The sequence below is a fragment of the Chanos chanos genome, chromosome 3 (assembly GCF_902362185.1).
Source record: "Chanos chanos chromosome 3, fChaCha1.1, whole genome shotgun sequence".
NCBI lineage: Eukaryota > Metazoa > Chordata > Actinopteri > Gonorynchiformes > Chanidae > Chanos > Chanos chanos.
This window is the reverse complement of record NC_044497.1, coordinates 9,195,001-9,208,650: the sequence shown is the minus strand read 5'-3', so window position 1 is coordinate 9,208,650 and position 13,650 is coordinate 9,195,001. Positions and strand designations below refer to the sequence as shown.

General features: G+C 42.0%; 1 protein-coding gene across 3 annotated transcripts in view; it reads left to right on the top strand.

Annotated features, from left to right (window-relative positions):
- Nucleotides 1-822: 822 nt before the first annotated feature.
- pip4k2aa (phosphatidylinositol-5-phosphate 4-kinase, type II, alpha a) overlaps nt 823-13,650 on the top strand; it is a 19,100-nt gene continuing 6,272 nt past the window's right edge. The window contains exons 1-6 of one of the 3 annotated variants that reach the window (XM_030769134.1): nt 823-963; nt 8,551-8,648; nt 8,774-8,870; nt 11,108-11,260; nt 11,621-11,767; nt 11,892-11,930. In XM_030769134.1, the coding sequence (XP_030624994.1) occupies nt 823-963; nt 8,551-8,648; nt 8,774-8,870; nt 11,108-11,260; nt 11,621-11,767; nt 11,892-11,930 (675 nt within the window). The remainder of the gene's footprint in view (nt 964-8,550; nt 8,649-8,773; nt 8,871-11,107; nt 11,261-11,620; nt 11,768-11,891; nt 11,931-13,650) is intronic. The other 2 variants (XM_030769135.1, XM_030769136.1) reach the window with 2 other exon arrangements.

Below are 13,650 nucleotides of genomic sequence, written 5' to 3'. Positions count from 1 at the left end.
AGTCAGTCAGCAGTGCAGAGCTGAGCCGGAAACGCTAGGGGTAAAGTCTAGCAGGCTACATTTTAACCACGAAGAGATTTTAGCTCACTAGACTTAAGTCGTAGAAAGTCTTATATTTTTTCATGCTTGCAGTATTTGTTTTGCTTGATAATTTGTCCAACTGAGTTGACAAACAGGAAGGAAAAGGGAACAGAATAGCTTTAAATTTTGCTAACGTTATCAAGGGTAACTAGTAGCTTAGCACATCAGCTAGTCTATCTTCATTGGCTACCTTTGCTGAGCTTACATGCTAATTTTGTAGCGCCGCATTGAATGTTTCTCTGGCGACGGGTAGGATCACTTGTATTCCTCGAGTTAGCATTCCGCGAGAATACAGGATACTTGGTCTTAATTTTGTGTAGCGTTTTTGCCTTTATTTAGCGCTACGTTGTCATTTTCTCTATTGGCCGAAACACATTTTGGTAAGGGAGTGTATTTTGGTTGGCATGTTTGCTAGTTAGCTTGCTAGCCAAGCGTTGGTGGCCCGTTACTGGGGTGCGGAGGCTAGCAAGGAAGGAAGGGTGACTGATGATGCTTGGATAGTTGATAGTTGGATAGTTTGTAGGCGAGTATCAGTCATATTTACAGACTTCTATAATTAGATTGCTTAAGTATTCTTACTATAAGCTGAGAGGAAAGCTAGCAGGCTAGTTACCGTTAAGTTTGTTGTAGGGGTAGCAAACGTTATGTCAAATGCCAATTGCTGAGAGGCTGTGAGGACTTCGTTAGTTTGACTGGAAACGATTTGTCACTGTGTGATATTTAATTTATTGTTATACAAAAATGGCCACTCCTAGTAGCATTGCCGCATCAATGGCGAGTAAAACGAAAACGAAGAAAAAACACTTCGTTGCCCAGAAAGTGAAGCTGTTTCGTGCCAGCGACCCTCTGCTCAGCGTTCTTATGTGGGGAGTCAACCATTCGGTGAGTCAACGATTTCTTCCTCTTAGTATTTATGGATAAAGGCATTTGTGACTATAAACTCAAACTTTCACAAGCGGACATGTATTTCTGATATTTGTTTCTTTTGATAACATGTAGTATACGTCATTGACAGTTTCATATCAAGGCGACACATCTATCAATTATCGGTCCGCTGCCTCTACTACGCGGCAATTAAAAGACTGCTTTTTAGGCTTACAGTTTATTTCTCCGTATGCGTTTGGTCAGTCGTTTGTGGTGAAATGGTTGGGGATTTTGCAGTTTGTCTCTGATCTGCTTGATTTTTCCACCACTAAAACAGGTTTTAAGTAATATGATCCATATTCCGCATATCACCCTTATTATAAATTGAGAATTTATTCAAATGGCGCAAAAGCCAGGGATTATATGTAAAGGTTCGGATTTGGCCGCGGCTTGTGTTGTTGCTGTTTAAACCACAGATGTTTAATTGCTATGGAGATGAGACACTGGATATTTTATGAGTTTTTGTGACGAGTAGACACTGGGCTTCCTGTTATCCATTTGGGGGCAGAAAGATAAGCTGTTGTGGTAAAAGGAGTAAGTCATCTCTCTTTTTTTCTATTGGTTGCTGACATGGCATTTACTTTTGAACATCCACTCTAAGCCACCTTGAGATCACATTGTTTTCCAAACCTTTCTATAGAGCAGTGATTACTGTTAAACACTTTCTGTATAGGCTATGGTTCATCTGTGACCTTGATTACCAGACTGAGAGTTCTCACAGAAGTGAAGTTTGGATCTTGAAAGTGAAGAAAAATGCTCAGTTTTCTCCCATACACCTACAGACTTGCTCTGTAGGTGGTACTTATGCATTTCTGATTGGGCATTCTCAACCCCCTGTTGTTTAAAACACATTCTTCATGTCAAAAGCAATATCGATCCGATGGCCCACCTGCAGCTTATAAGGCACATCCAGTCTGTACTTGGCCTGTAAAATGAAGTACAGCAAAGGAAACTGTAAAACATCCCTTTGGTCTTCTGAAGAAAAGGTTCACTTGATGTCACTTTCTAAATCTATTCTTACTTCAGCAATTTACATCACTTTAGCTGTGCTTTCAGTTATTCTGACATTTACATTTCTTGGTTTTACACAAGTTTACCTGCTGCATTTTCATCCTCCAGACCTTAGGCTTCACATTTTATGCACTCTCTGATCCCCTCTCTCATTTTTATGACCATTTGTCTGAGCGGTGAATTGTTCTCAAGAACTAGGATGATGCAGTTCAGGTTGTGCCAGCTGTTTTTTTATTTGAAAAATCAGAGAAGCTTTGAATTGGATACTCTGCAGTTGTAAGGAGTTTTTGAAGCCCCAGGTTGCAGCAGAGGTCATTTGGATGTGTTGCAGTCATGAGTTGGAGTGGAATGGAGAGAGGGGGAGGCAAGAATCCAGAGAATAAAACGCAGCAGAGGCTGGAAAACAAAACCTTCCTTATCTCTGAAGGCTCCATCAATTAAACACATTGACTGCCACTCGCTGGACTACAGCCATGTCCCCACAATCTTCAGTCAGTAACTGGGACTTTGATGACTGAGAGTTGGGAGTTTTTTCTCCCTAGAAGTACCTAGAGCTTTCCAGCGCTCTCTAGCAGTCTGTGGTAAACAAAGTTCAGTGTAGTGGGATTGGTGTGGCACTCATTGGTGCATACACTACTGGCCTAATGAATCATGCATGCAGCTGTTAGCTCTAAGTGAGCTCGGATTGCCAAACAGGGCGCACCAGTACTTGACCAGTGAAGGCCAAAGTCGTGCCTGAATCTGATTTGCACAACACTCACCGGTGCTTATGATGTAATCCCGCCCATTGTTGTGTTAAAGCTAAGCATGTTTCATTAGCTATTTTGGATAGCCAGAAGTGGAGAACAGTAGGCTGGTTTCTAAATTTGAACTCACCTTTTATCTGGCTTGATAAATACACCACACCTAACAAGATGGATGGAAAGCATAGAGCCAGAGAATTAATTGAAATTAAACACTGTGGGAAGCAGTGCAATTACATGAATCCAGGCAATTCATTCTCCAGCTCAACAAGGTCATCCATTATAGACCCTTCGCTGGCTTCTCGCCGGCTATACATGGGCCTGATGTGTCCTTAATCTCTCTTTCAGTCAATCCTTTGCTCTTTGTTAAGTCTACCATGTTTTCCCAGACTCTCCCGCCCTCTCTCAGAGTTGCCCTGTCTGTGTCTGTATTGCATAAGGAGTTTCCAAAAATAGCCATGATACAACAGCCAGTATGTGGTATTAGGTGAATGGACACAGTGTTTCTATAGACTGATTTTACCAGCAAAATGCCATTTGAAATGGTGCCATTGTTGAAATACCTTCTGCCTTGTAATATATGAAAAGTCATGTCTAACCGACCAGACAAACAGTAGGTTTGGTAATCTGTTCATTTCAGAGCGCTAATTTGTACCTTTATTTGCTTTGATTTTCCTCCAGGTAATTTATCCACATCAAATAATATAGCTTATCATTGCTTTGTATTTCACCCTGGAGTTTTCTGCCTAGTTGGCTTCTCTCAACTGTGCTCTAAGCTTGAAGGTAATGATTTGGCAAAAAAAAAAAAAAAAAGTTCTTGTTTAATTAGCTGCAGTTTTTGTTGAGGAGTGCTCTAGCTCTGATCGTGGAGAAGAGAGAGGTTAAACCTGTGTGATTTTGTACAGGTACTGAACAGTTCTGATCTGCTGCACAGGTATTCCCTTGTTATTCAAGTTCTCTCTCTCTCTCTCTCTCTCTCTGTCTGTGATCAGCTGCCAGTCTAACTGGTTGCTGATGTTCACATTAATTACCTAACAGCATTGAATGTTGGTTTTATCTGCCAGTGGTCTTGGTCGCAAAGGGTTTACATTTAAGTTGGCTATATTTGCTCCATTGCTTCTTTGCAAGGAATACCTGTATATTCATTATGTCACTTGTGTAAAAACCCAACTGATATTATTTCCTTGTTGTCTTGCAGTATGTAGTTTACTGTAGCAGCTCTGGGGTGAAATATGCTGGGCTATGCAAGATGTACCAGGACAAAAAAAGCCATATGAGCACTGATATCTATATGTCAGCCAAAATATCTCACTTGGTAGGCCCACTTATAGTCTGGTGAAATGTCTGTTGCCTCGTGAGCTCTGAGTGTGCATCGCAGACCCTTCCTCTGAAATAGCTCACGTCAGGGTTTGAGACTCTTCAGTGTTAGCTATGAATAGTTTCATATGTGCCCTTTAGTCTTATTCTTTGGCCAACTCCCAGACTTGAATGACCCATTAGGTCAGATAAACACTTAATTTCCTTTTAGGTCTTTCTAACCTTTTTGCCAGAACTTGCTATCACTGAGTAATGTGCTTCTTTAAAACACAATGAGGATACATATCACCTTTTAACAGTTCAGATCACTTGTTACTGCAGCAAGAGTTTCCTGTGCCAGTCTATCTTACGTTGTAGAACATTCCCTGTGATTATTTTATGTTTTAGTTGGTAATGTTATTACTTCAGCCCCAGCTCTTGGTTTTGGCCTGTTGTCTTGGTCTTTAGTGTGTTAATTGAACAAGGTGAACCAGGGGAAGTACAACTGGTCTTCTGTTTCTCTTTGGGCACTTTTTTTTATTTTTGGTTACAACGAAACTGTAAATAATGATACCTTGACATTTAGCTTTTCAGCAATGACCTGAATTAGAGGAGACTGAATTTGTGCCAGCTTTGAAAGAGTCCCAGCACAGATCTTCAGTTCTGTGGCAATAAAACTCTTAAGTTCTTATATGAAGAAGAGCACTTTCATCGCTGTGTTTCCTGCCCCGATGGAGAACGAGCATATTTGGTTTGTAGCGGAAAACCTGACTTTGCTACCATGGAGACAAACAGGAAGTGGTAGTGAGAAACTTGGACGGTGAGATGAGTGCACAGAGATAAGTGCTGAGTTTGCGCTGCTTACTCAACGGGCTGAAGATTGTAGTTGTGCTTTAATTTGTAAAATGCTAATAGTTACATTTTCAACAGCTAATAAGTTTAAGTTGCCCAAGGGTAAGTTCATCATTTTGAATGGGCCCTCTTAAAATGGGGCCTTCCTAGATGCCCTAAACTCATTGTTCAGTATGTGGAATTTGATATAGTGTGTGTCTGGGACATTAGCATGATATAGCATGGAATAGGTGATTGATACCAGTTCACTGAGGAATTATTGGGCTTGAGAGGGAAGTGAACTTGCTGAATGTCAGTCTCTCAGAGTAACTGCTCTTTTTAACCTCTACAGTTTGAACTGAACCCAGAAGAGTTATGGTTGCTTCCGATTAACAGGGGAAGTTATGGGCATTTCAGCCCCACTCAACATTAACACTAAAGGAACACGGCTCTGGTCCATAGGATAATTGTTGTAGTTCTGGATGGTTCCATCTTTAGAATGCTGAGGGTGGCATTTAATTAGAGTCCCTGGAAGTCAGTGATTTGGAGCTTGTGCTGTAGTTTCCATTGAGAGGCGAGTAGCAGCCCTGCTGTAGCTGATGCTGGGACGCAGCGTGTATTCCCCCTGCAGGGACTTAGTGCTCCAGTGCCAACAGACAGGCTTAGGTCTCAGGCAAGCATGGCTCATTCCTCATCCTGCTTTCACATGTTATGGCAAGCGCCTGCTACATCTTAACCCCAACAATGCTGCTTAGTCTTAATTGTATTTAAGGCAGCAGTAATCCTGTTAAGGGGAAATCTCATGTTGGTCATCGCATGTCAGGACTGCCACATTAAAAACACAGGCTGTAGTAAGAATACTGGTCAGACCTGAGCTGTATGTATCAGTACAGCTTGGAAGTACACAGCAGGCAAACAGCTGCTTTTAGTTAGCAGTATGCCTGGTATGCAGGTGATTTAGTGTTGCGACCTGATGGTGACATAGTTGTTAGTGCACGTGTGAATGGATGTGTCGGAGCATTTGAGTGTGAGTGTGTGTGTGTGTGTGTGTGTGGGTTGGTGTGCAAAAACAGTCTTTGTAGACGAAAAAAGCCCTGCACTGGCCGTAATTTCCGCGGTCGGTGATCTGCAGTCGCTCTGAAAGGCCATTTCATCTCAGATCAGGCTGTGCGCTTAGCTGGGTTTCAGCGACGTTCCACTTAAAAAGGCCTGCAGCATTGTGACATGTTGATAAAACTGACTTCTGCTTCATAAATGTTCTTTGTTTTCTCAGGAGATCCTTCTGATAAAAACATATTAATGGAGAAATAGACAGTAAAGCTAGTTATAAAGAACACTAGCATTTTCAGTGGAGAGACTCACATTGGCATACCTGTTCAGTTTCACAGTTTATATGTAGGCTAAGTATTACTGTTCTATGGGTGAACTGATACCCTTGAATATACATTGTTGTTAAATTGAACTAATAAGCTCTATATATGCTCCAATGTGATGTTTTATTCTGAAACTTAGCCATAACAAGTAATCTTTTCAAATATGTTTTTCCTTCAATAGGTTGGTAATAGCTACACCAAAATAAGCTGTCTTTATTGTTTTATTGTATTATTGTAATTTCAAGGTGTTGCCAGTAAACAGGTCACTTTTTTCTGTAACATCTCAAGAACTCACAGTGTGCTGAAACCATCTGTCTGAATTGTTCTTTGGACTGATTTGAAAAAGAGAATCAACCAAATCCCGAATTTAGCCTTCTAACTCTGTATCTGCCCAATGGTATCAGGTAGTAACAGTGGATATGTGAGTAGTATTATCTGACATAATCTTATCTTTGTTTTCAAACTCTTTGTTTATGTCAGTTATGAAAGAATGTGGGTGTAGCCTACCTAATTCCAGTTAGTTAGTTTCTTTACCCAGAGTTGCCTGAGCACAGTTTTTAAACTTGCGGAAAACTGATGTGCGTTGCAGAAATGTCTCGGGGGCAGATAAAGTGGGTTAACAGGTCTGGAGTGTCACAGTCTACATTCTTGTGAGTTTTTCAGCTTTCGTTTGCCCAGGTCTGGTTTGCCAGGCTATCACCAGGATATGCATAGCCCCAAGTAAAACAGGACCAGTTCAAATTTTTTCCATTACCTTCAGCAAAAATACCTTTGTTTGCCTATGCTGCAACTAAAGGCATAAGTTTAGCAGTTTGCTGTCGTGGAGATGCAAGAAATAGTGGTTAAAGGAAGTACAAACAGGGGAAAAAAAACTATTAACAACAACAAAAAAAGAATGCTTTAGATACCTCAGAACAGTTGGATGTGAGCAGGATGATTAAGGGCTTGTGAAAGTGTCAGTGAAGTGTCGGGGGTGGTGAGAAAAGAGAAATGAGGTATAATTAGATTTCTCCTGAATGAGAAAATAGAAGCCGCCTCCCCTCTCGCGCTCTCTGGGCTGCCCGCTGCATCAGAATGCATCTAGGCTCTAATAGGTTCTTAAGTATTATACCAGTTTAGAGAGGAGGGCCTCACGGGAGACCACTCTGCGCCTCCTGCTCTGTGAGAGGACGCAGCACGGTGGGTCGATCTTCCCTCTCCGTCTCAAAGACAACCTGAGCCTCGTTTTTCCCCCCATCGCCTGCAACCCAACTTTGCCTAATGCATTGACTGGCAAGCAAGGTGGCACCATACAAGGGCATGCTTTACTCCCTCTCTGACCTTTAGCTAGTCTCTCACCATTGGCCTGTGGATGGACTGCAAACAGATGGAGCTGCTTTCCGTTTCTCCATCAAACCGCGAATGATCCGTTATTGAACACACCTTAATTGAATGTATAGTCTAATGGTTTCAGAGCTATAAGTGTAAACAGGGTTTAGATTATCCGTCGGTGTGGAGTCATTTGACTGTAGCGTGGGTTCTTCCAGTGCTTTCATTCAAAGCAACAATCTGGTGCAGTCCAGCGTTAAAATGTCATCTGGAGTTTCTCAGAGCTCCCACAACTAGCTTAGTTTGATCAAAATTGGTCTACCTATCGTATCCTTCCGTCTAAAGTAGTACTTATTGCAGCACTGTTGCTGGCTGTTTGTGCTGTCGGCATGTTTCCTTCAATATCACAAAACTAATAAATATTTTAGCGCTACTCTGAGTCTTCCTTTGTTATTTCGGCCGAAGCACTAGGGATTTAATGTCAATGACTGATTGTTGAAGGCATTACATCAGTGCATTGTTTCAGTTCCCTGCTTTATAAAGTACTGCATTGTGCCACGGAGACATCGCCCTTTGACAAGAGTCAACCCTTTACACTGTTGTTGTTGTTGCCAGCACATTGCTGTCATTATTGTACTTATCACACCTAGAGTCTCAGAGCTTCAACCAGTTCATGACTTCTCATGTGAATCATACACACCACATGTAAGCGATTGATAAAAAAAAGTATCTACCAGTTGAATCAGTGATGTTAATTAGAGCAGTACGAACAAATGTGTGAGGAAACCGTTTCCAACATTGACGCTCTGGCACGTGGTATTTGATTTGGGCAAATGCAGTAGCTCCTGCTGATTGGCTGCTGGAGTGAGAGTCAGTTTTTTGGGGGGTTTTTTCCTGAGGTCTTCAGGACTATTCAATAATATTTTTTGAACTGAGTACGAAGACAGCGAGTGAAATTTAAGACCGTGCCTTGTTTTTCGCAGATAAACGAGCTGAGTCATGTTCAGATTCCAATCATGCTGATGCCTGATGACTTCAAGGCCTACTCAAAGATCAAAGTGGACAACCACCTCTTCAACAAGTAAGTGTCTCTCACGTCTCCACACCACTCTTACCGCAGACCTTCAGGTCCAATATGAATTGTTTTCAATTCCTCTGATGGAAAAACTCTTTTTTTTTTTTTTTCTTTTTTTTTTTCTTTTCCAGAGAGAACATGCCAAGCCATTTTAAATTTAAGGAGTATTGTCCACTTGTTTTCCGTAATCTGAGAGAGAGGTTCAGCATCGATGACCAGGACTTCCAGGTATGTTCTCAGGTCCCGGGAGGGGTAAGAGGGCAAGTGCACAGCCTCCTTCAGAGTGCCATGTTACCCAGAACATGTGGAGTTTCAGTCCCAAACTAGTATCAGGCTTTAATGTGTACTTAATTTAGTGAACAAAACAAAGCAGTTACCAACCTCTGAGGGGGAAAAAGCCTGTGATAAATGAGAGGCCATGTTTTGCCATTACATACTTAAACATTCTTCCTGTACAGGCCATTATTCCACATAAAGACCCTCTAATTCTTTAACAGTCCTCTGACAACACAACCACCAGCCAATCCTCTGTATTTTTTATTTTTCTGTTTAATACGCCCATATTACTTTCATCAAGATAAAAATAAAGAAAAGCAAAGAGAAACAGCGTTGTTTTCAGTATCAAGATTAACACTTCCAGTATGAAGAGCTAATGAGGGAAGATTGGCTCTCGCAGTTCCAGTAAAGAGCAATATGTGCGAGCGTGGGCTGAAGCTTTCTGTCTGCCTCATAATGGCCTAATGCCATCAAACAGACACGTCTACCACCACTCCTCTCACTAAACAACCAGTCCCATGGATGCGCTCTTTCTTATTCAGAGTTTCACAGCCGCCTGAGACGAAGCCCCCTGATCTCTCGCGCTGTTTGTAGCCCCGAGAATTTGAAAGCGCAGGAAGTGTCTCTGGGCTTCGTCCCAGGTGGTCAAGTCAGGCTCTGTCTCCCGAAGTCACGGGAGGCATTTTCCTGCTGATGTCTTGACATTAGTAAGATCAACAACAAGGTTAGCTGGAAAATGTCCTTGTGTTATTTTACATTAGAGATCGTTTGATGTTTTTAACACTGTAGCCCTGATTTACAAGAAGGGGGGGGAAAGGTAGCTAATGGTTGGTAGTGCCTCAGAAAAGGAAATGAAATTGACTCAGACAAGTACAGTGTTTCGAGATTTAAAGAACTAAACAGTGACATTAAGCAGTTCTGAAACTGAAGGTACTGTTTCAGTATTGGTGAACGTACTATGTAGGTGCTTATATATTTATTAGTTTTTCCTCTGTTGATAACAGACAACAGACCTGGTTATTCTGCAGTGGTATTGCTATGACAAACATAAACCTCAAGTCTTTAGTGTTGAATTCCTCAAGCAAGATTGTAGAATACACCACAGATACACACACACAGAACTTTCTTTTTTAGAGGATAGCAATTAAAAACATACTGAGCCTTCATTGTATGACTTAATGACTGGCAGCACTCAAAGCGCTCGTATTTCCTTACTTTGTGTAATAACAGAGAAATGGTTTTTAATTGTTTTGTTTTTTTTCTGTTCATCTTAAGAGACACAGGCCGTTTTTTTTTTGGTTTTTTTTTAAGCTCCCGCTGCCAAAGTCCTGTCTCATTACTCTTGTAAGCTCATCTGTATGCTGCCTTTCCTGCCTGAGACACAGCATACTGAGCAGATCGGGGCCTGCTGGCACAGCTTAGCCACATAACTTAGCCTCAAATATACATCTATCAGAGGTATTACGTTTACTTAGGCTGGGCCTCCCTTGCACTTCCTATATAGCTCTCAGGCTTGTGTACTGCTTACGTTGTCAGAAAGATTGTGGTGGCATGAGTGGGTATATAAAGGAAAAGAGTTAGTCGCAGCGAAAGTGGGGGAGGGTGTGGGGAGAGAGAGAGAGGGAGACTGAGTATCTTTAGGGGTAGACAAGTGACAAGAGAGGGAGTTTGGTGGCAGAGACATGCAAGTATCTGGACCTCTGCAGCTGTGTCTGTCACTCAAATGTACTAAGCACAGAGACCAAGCCTGAGGTCCTCTGAAGTGCGTCACATCTCCACTGTGAGCTTGTCTGGAACTGGGGCGCACACACAGACACACACACACACACACACACACACTCCCACGCACAGATAGATTCAGAGACAATCTGCGTGAGCGACTAACGCACTATTGTGCTGTCAGTAATTTCCCTCTTTGTGTTTATGATCGCAAGGCCATTTAAGGTCAGCGAAAGACTCTGCTAGTTTTCCATCCTCTTTTTGAAAGTATTGTTTCAGATGACTCTGCACTGAACGTCATAAGCTGTGAAATCCATTGAGTTTGGTTGTTTAGGAGTTTTAAAAGGGGAAAGAGATAATGCTATCTGGTTCTGTCAGTATAGTGCTTCGGAGGATGTAGGCAGTGCCTCTCTCCCCGTGTGTATGAGTGTTACAGAGTCCCTATCCCTGTCCTCTTATTGTGTCCTCAGAACTCCCTGACCCGCAGTGCTCCCCTAGTTAGTGAGGCACAAGGCCGCAGTGGCGCTCGCTTTCACACCTCCTATGACAAGAGATATGTCATTAAGACCATCAGCAGCGAGGATGTGGCCGAGATGCATAACATCCTCAAGAAATACCATCAGGTAGACCACACACCCGCACCCACACACCCGCACCCACACACACACACACACCCACGCACACGCACATGCACACACACACACACGCTCACAAACACACGCTCACAAACACACACCCACACCCACACACACACATTCCGGACAGAAGCAGTCATGCTCACTGTCTCTAGGAAATCTTAAAATTTCAGAGCTTGTCTGCTGCACCGTTTCATCTGATTCAGTGAGCTTGGTAAATATAGACATGCAAATGACTGATCAGCAGCGGTGTTAGCGATGAGCTTGCACTTAAAGCTGATTTTAATTCTGAGTGAACCCTGTTTTCCGACGCTGCTGCTGCTGCTGCTGCTGTACCTGACGACGCAGTACATTGTGGAATGTCACGGCACAACGCTCCTGCCTCAGTTCCTGGGCATGTACCGCCTTACAGTCGACGGAGACGAGACCTACATGATAGTTACACGCAACGTTTTCAGTCACCGCTTGTCTGTGTATAAGAAATATGACCTAAAGGTAAACAGAAAAAAAATAAATAAATCATCTGAGCTCTTCATGCTGTACATTATAATGACATGCTGAGTGTGTTTTTTTTTTTTGTTTGTTTTTTTTTAATGTCTCGCATTTTATTTCTCTACAGGGATCCACTGTTGCTAGGGAGGCAAGTGACAAAGAGAAGGTAAGAGAAATCCTAATATAGTACTCAGAGTGTTGATTGGAAGCCAGGTTGCTGATAACACTGTTTCCAAATTTAGCGTGTGCAGTTGTATGGTGATTGATCACAAATGGCCACATGGTGTTTTTGAAAGCCATGCGGAGAAAGAAGTCTGCCTCATATTTAATCAAGAGCAATTTGTCACGACAACGTGAGAATTAACTGGAGGATCTGTTCATTACAATATTGACACAATGAGGCCTTTCTTTGTAATTATTGCAATGGACAGCCTTAATTGCCGGGGAAAAAAGTAGAATATCAGCGTGATTTTGATGAGCTGTGTGGAATGGGATTTTCAAAAAGGAGTATCTCTCGCTAAGCCAGACGGCTTGAGGCAAAACTGCCCGGTCCGAGAACAGCTAAACAGTATTCCTTTTTGGACAACCTTGACTTTGTGACTTGAGTTATTCCTGGTCATTCAGAAACCCTTCTCCTCATGGATCCCGTCACATACCTGTGTGAGTGTGTTGTGATGTGGGAGCGTTTGAGTGCAGTGTACATGTGTTTCTGATCTATGATTCGCATCTGTTCCAGTGAAGACAGTGAAAAGAACAGAGGTGTGATTTAGCCTATGTTATCTGATCTGGGAAGCGCTTCTGTTTTACTATCAGATATCTGAATGAAGGCCTATCAGAGACTGCATATGTCAGTGGCAAACTGTTTTTTCATATACTCATTTACCAGGAGCTTAAACATACACTGCCATTCCCTTGGCTTTGTGATTGCTTAAGGTGTTTAAATAAGCAACTGACTGACTCATGTTGGTTATTAACTGTATGTTAATGTTGTGCTAGTGTGCTTTTAAGAGCTTAAGTAGAGTAATATTGTGTTTTATATATTATCCCAGAGACTTGAGTTTCCCTTCAGTGACTCAGAAGAGAGTTTAAAGCTGTGGAAAATGACAAAAGTGAGATGTTTTATTTGAAGGGCTTGATTTGAAGAGGTCTTATTTTAGCTTTTCATGGTTCAGGCTCAGACTAAATGGAACTTGCTTCAGAAGATTACATGGATGAACAGATTTCTCTCTGTTCATTTCTCTTCCTTTCTATCTCACTCTCTCTTTCTCTCTCTGTTTCTTGCTCTCTCTCTCTCTCTCTCTCTCTCAATCTCTCTATATATCTGTCTATATAAATACACATAACATATATCTATATATGGATATAATATATTTCTTTCAGTCTCTCTCCTTCCCTCTTTGTATTGTCTGCTGCTTTGTGAAGAAACGTGCTGTTGTACTGATGTAGGAGAGGCCTGCTGTTATAGTGATGTAGGCAGAGACCTCTTAGAATAATGTAGACTTGGTGTTGAAGGGAAAAGTCAGACTGCAGGCTCAGCTGAGTAGAATTTACAACAAACTCATGGCAGGAAAAAAAAGGGAAAATAAATAAAAGAGCGTTGGCCTTCAGCAAAACTGCAACGAGGAGATACAGTCAAACCAACTACCTAATACCTCTGTAAGACGTTAACAGAAGTCTGTGCATATAAATGCAGTCACTAGGCACGTATGTCTCTGGGATAATATGACAAGGAAGGCTTGTTCAGAACTCACATGGATTGTTGCTGTTAGAGAGCTCGCTCGCTCGCTCTCTCTCTCTCCTTTCTTTCTCTCTCTCTCCCTCTCTCTCTCTCTCTCTCTCGTGTTATTCATAGAGTTATTATAGGAGTTACAGCCTGTGATGGGTGG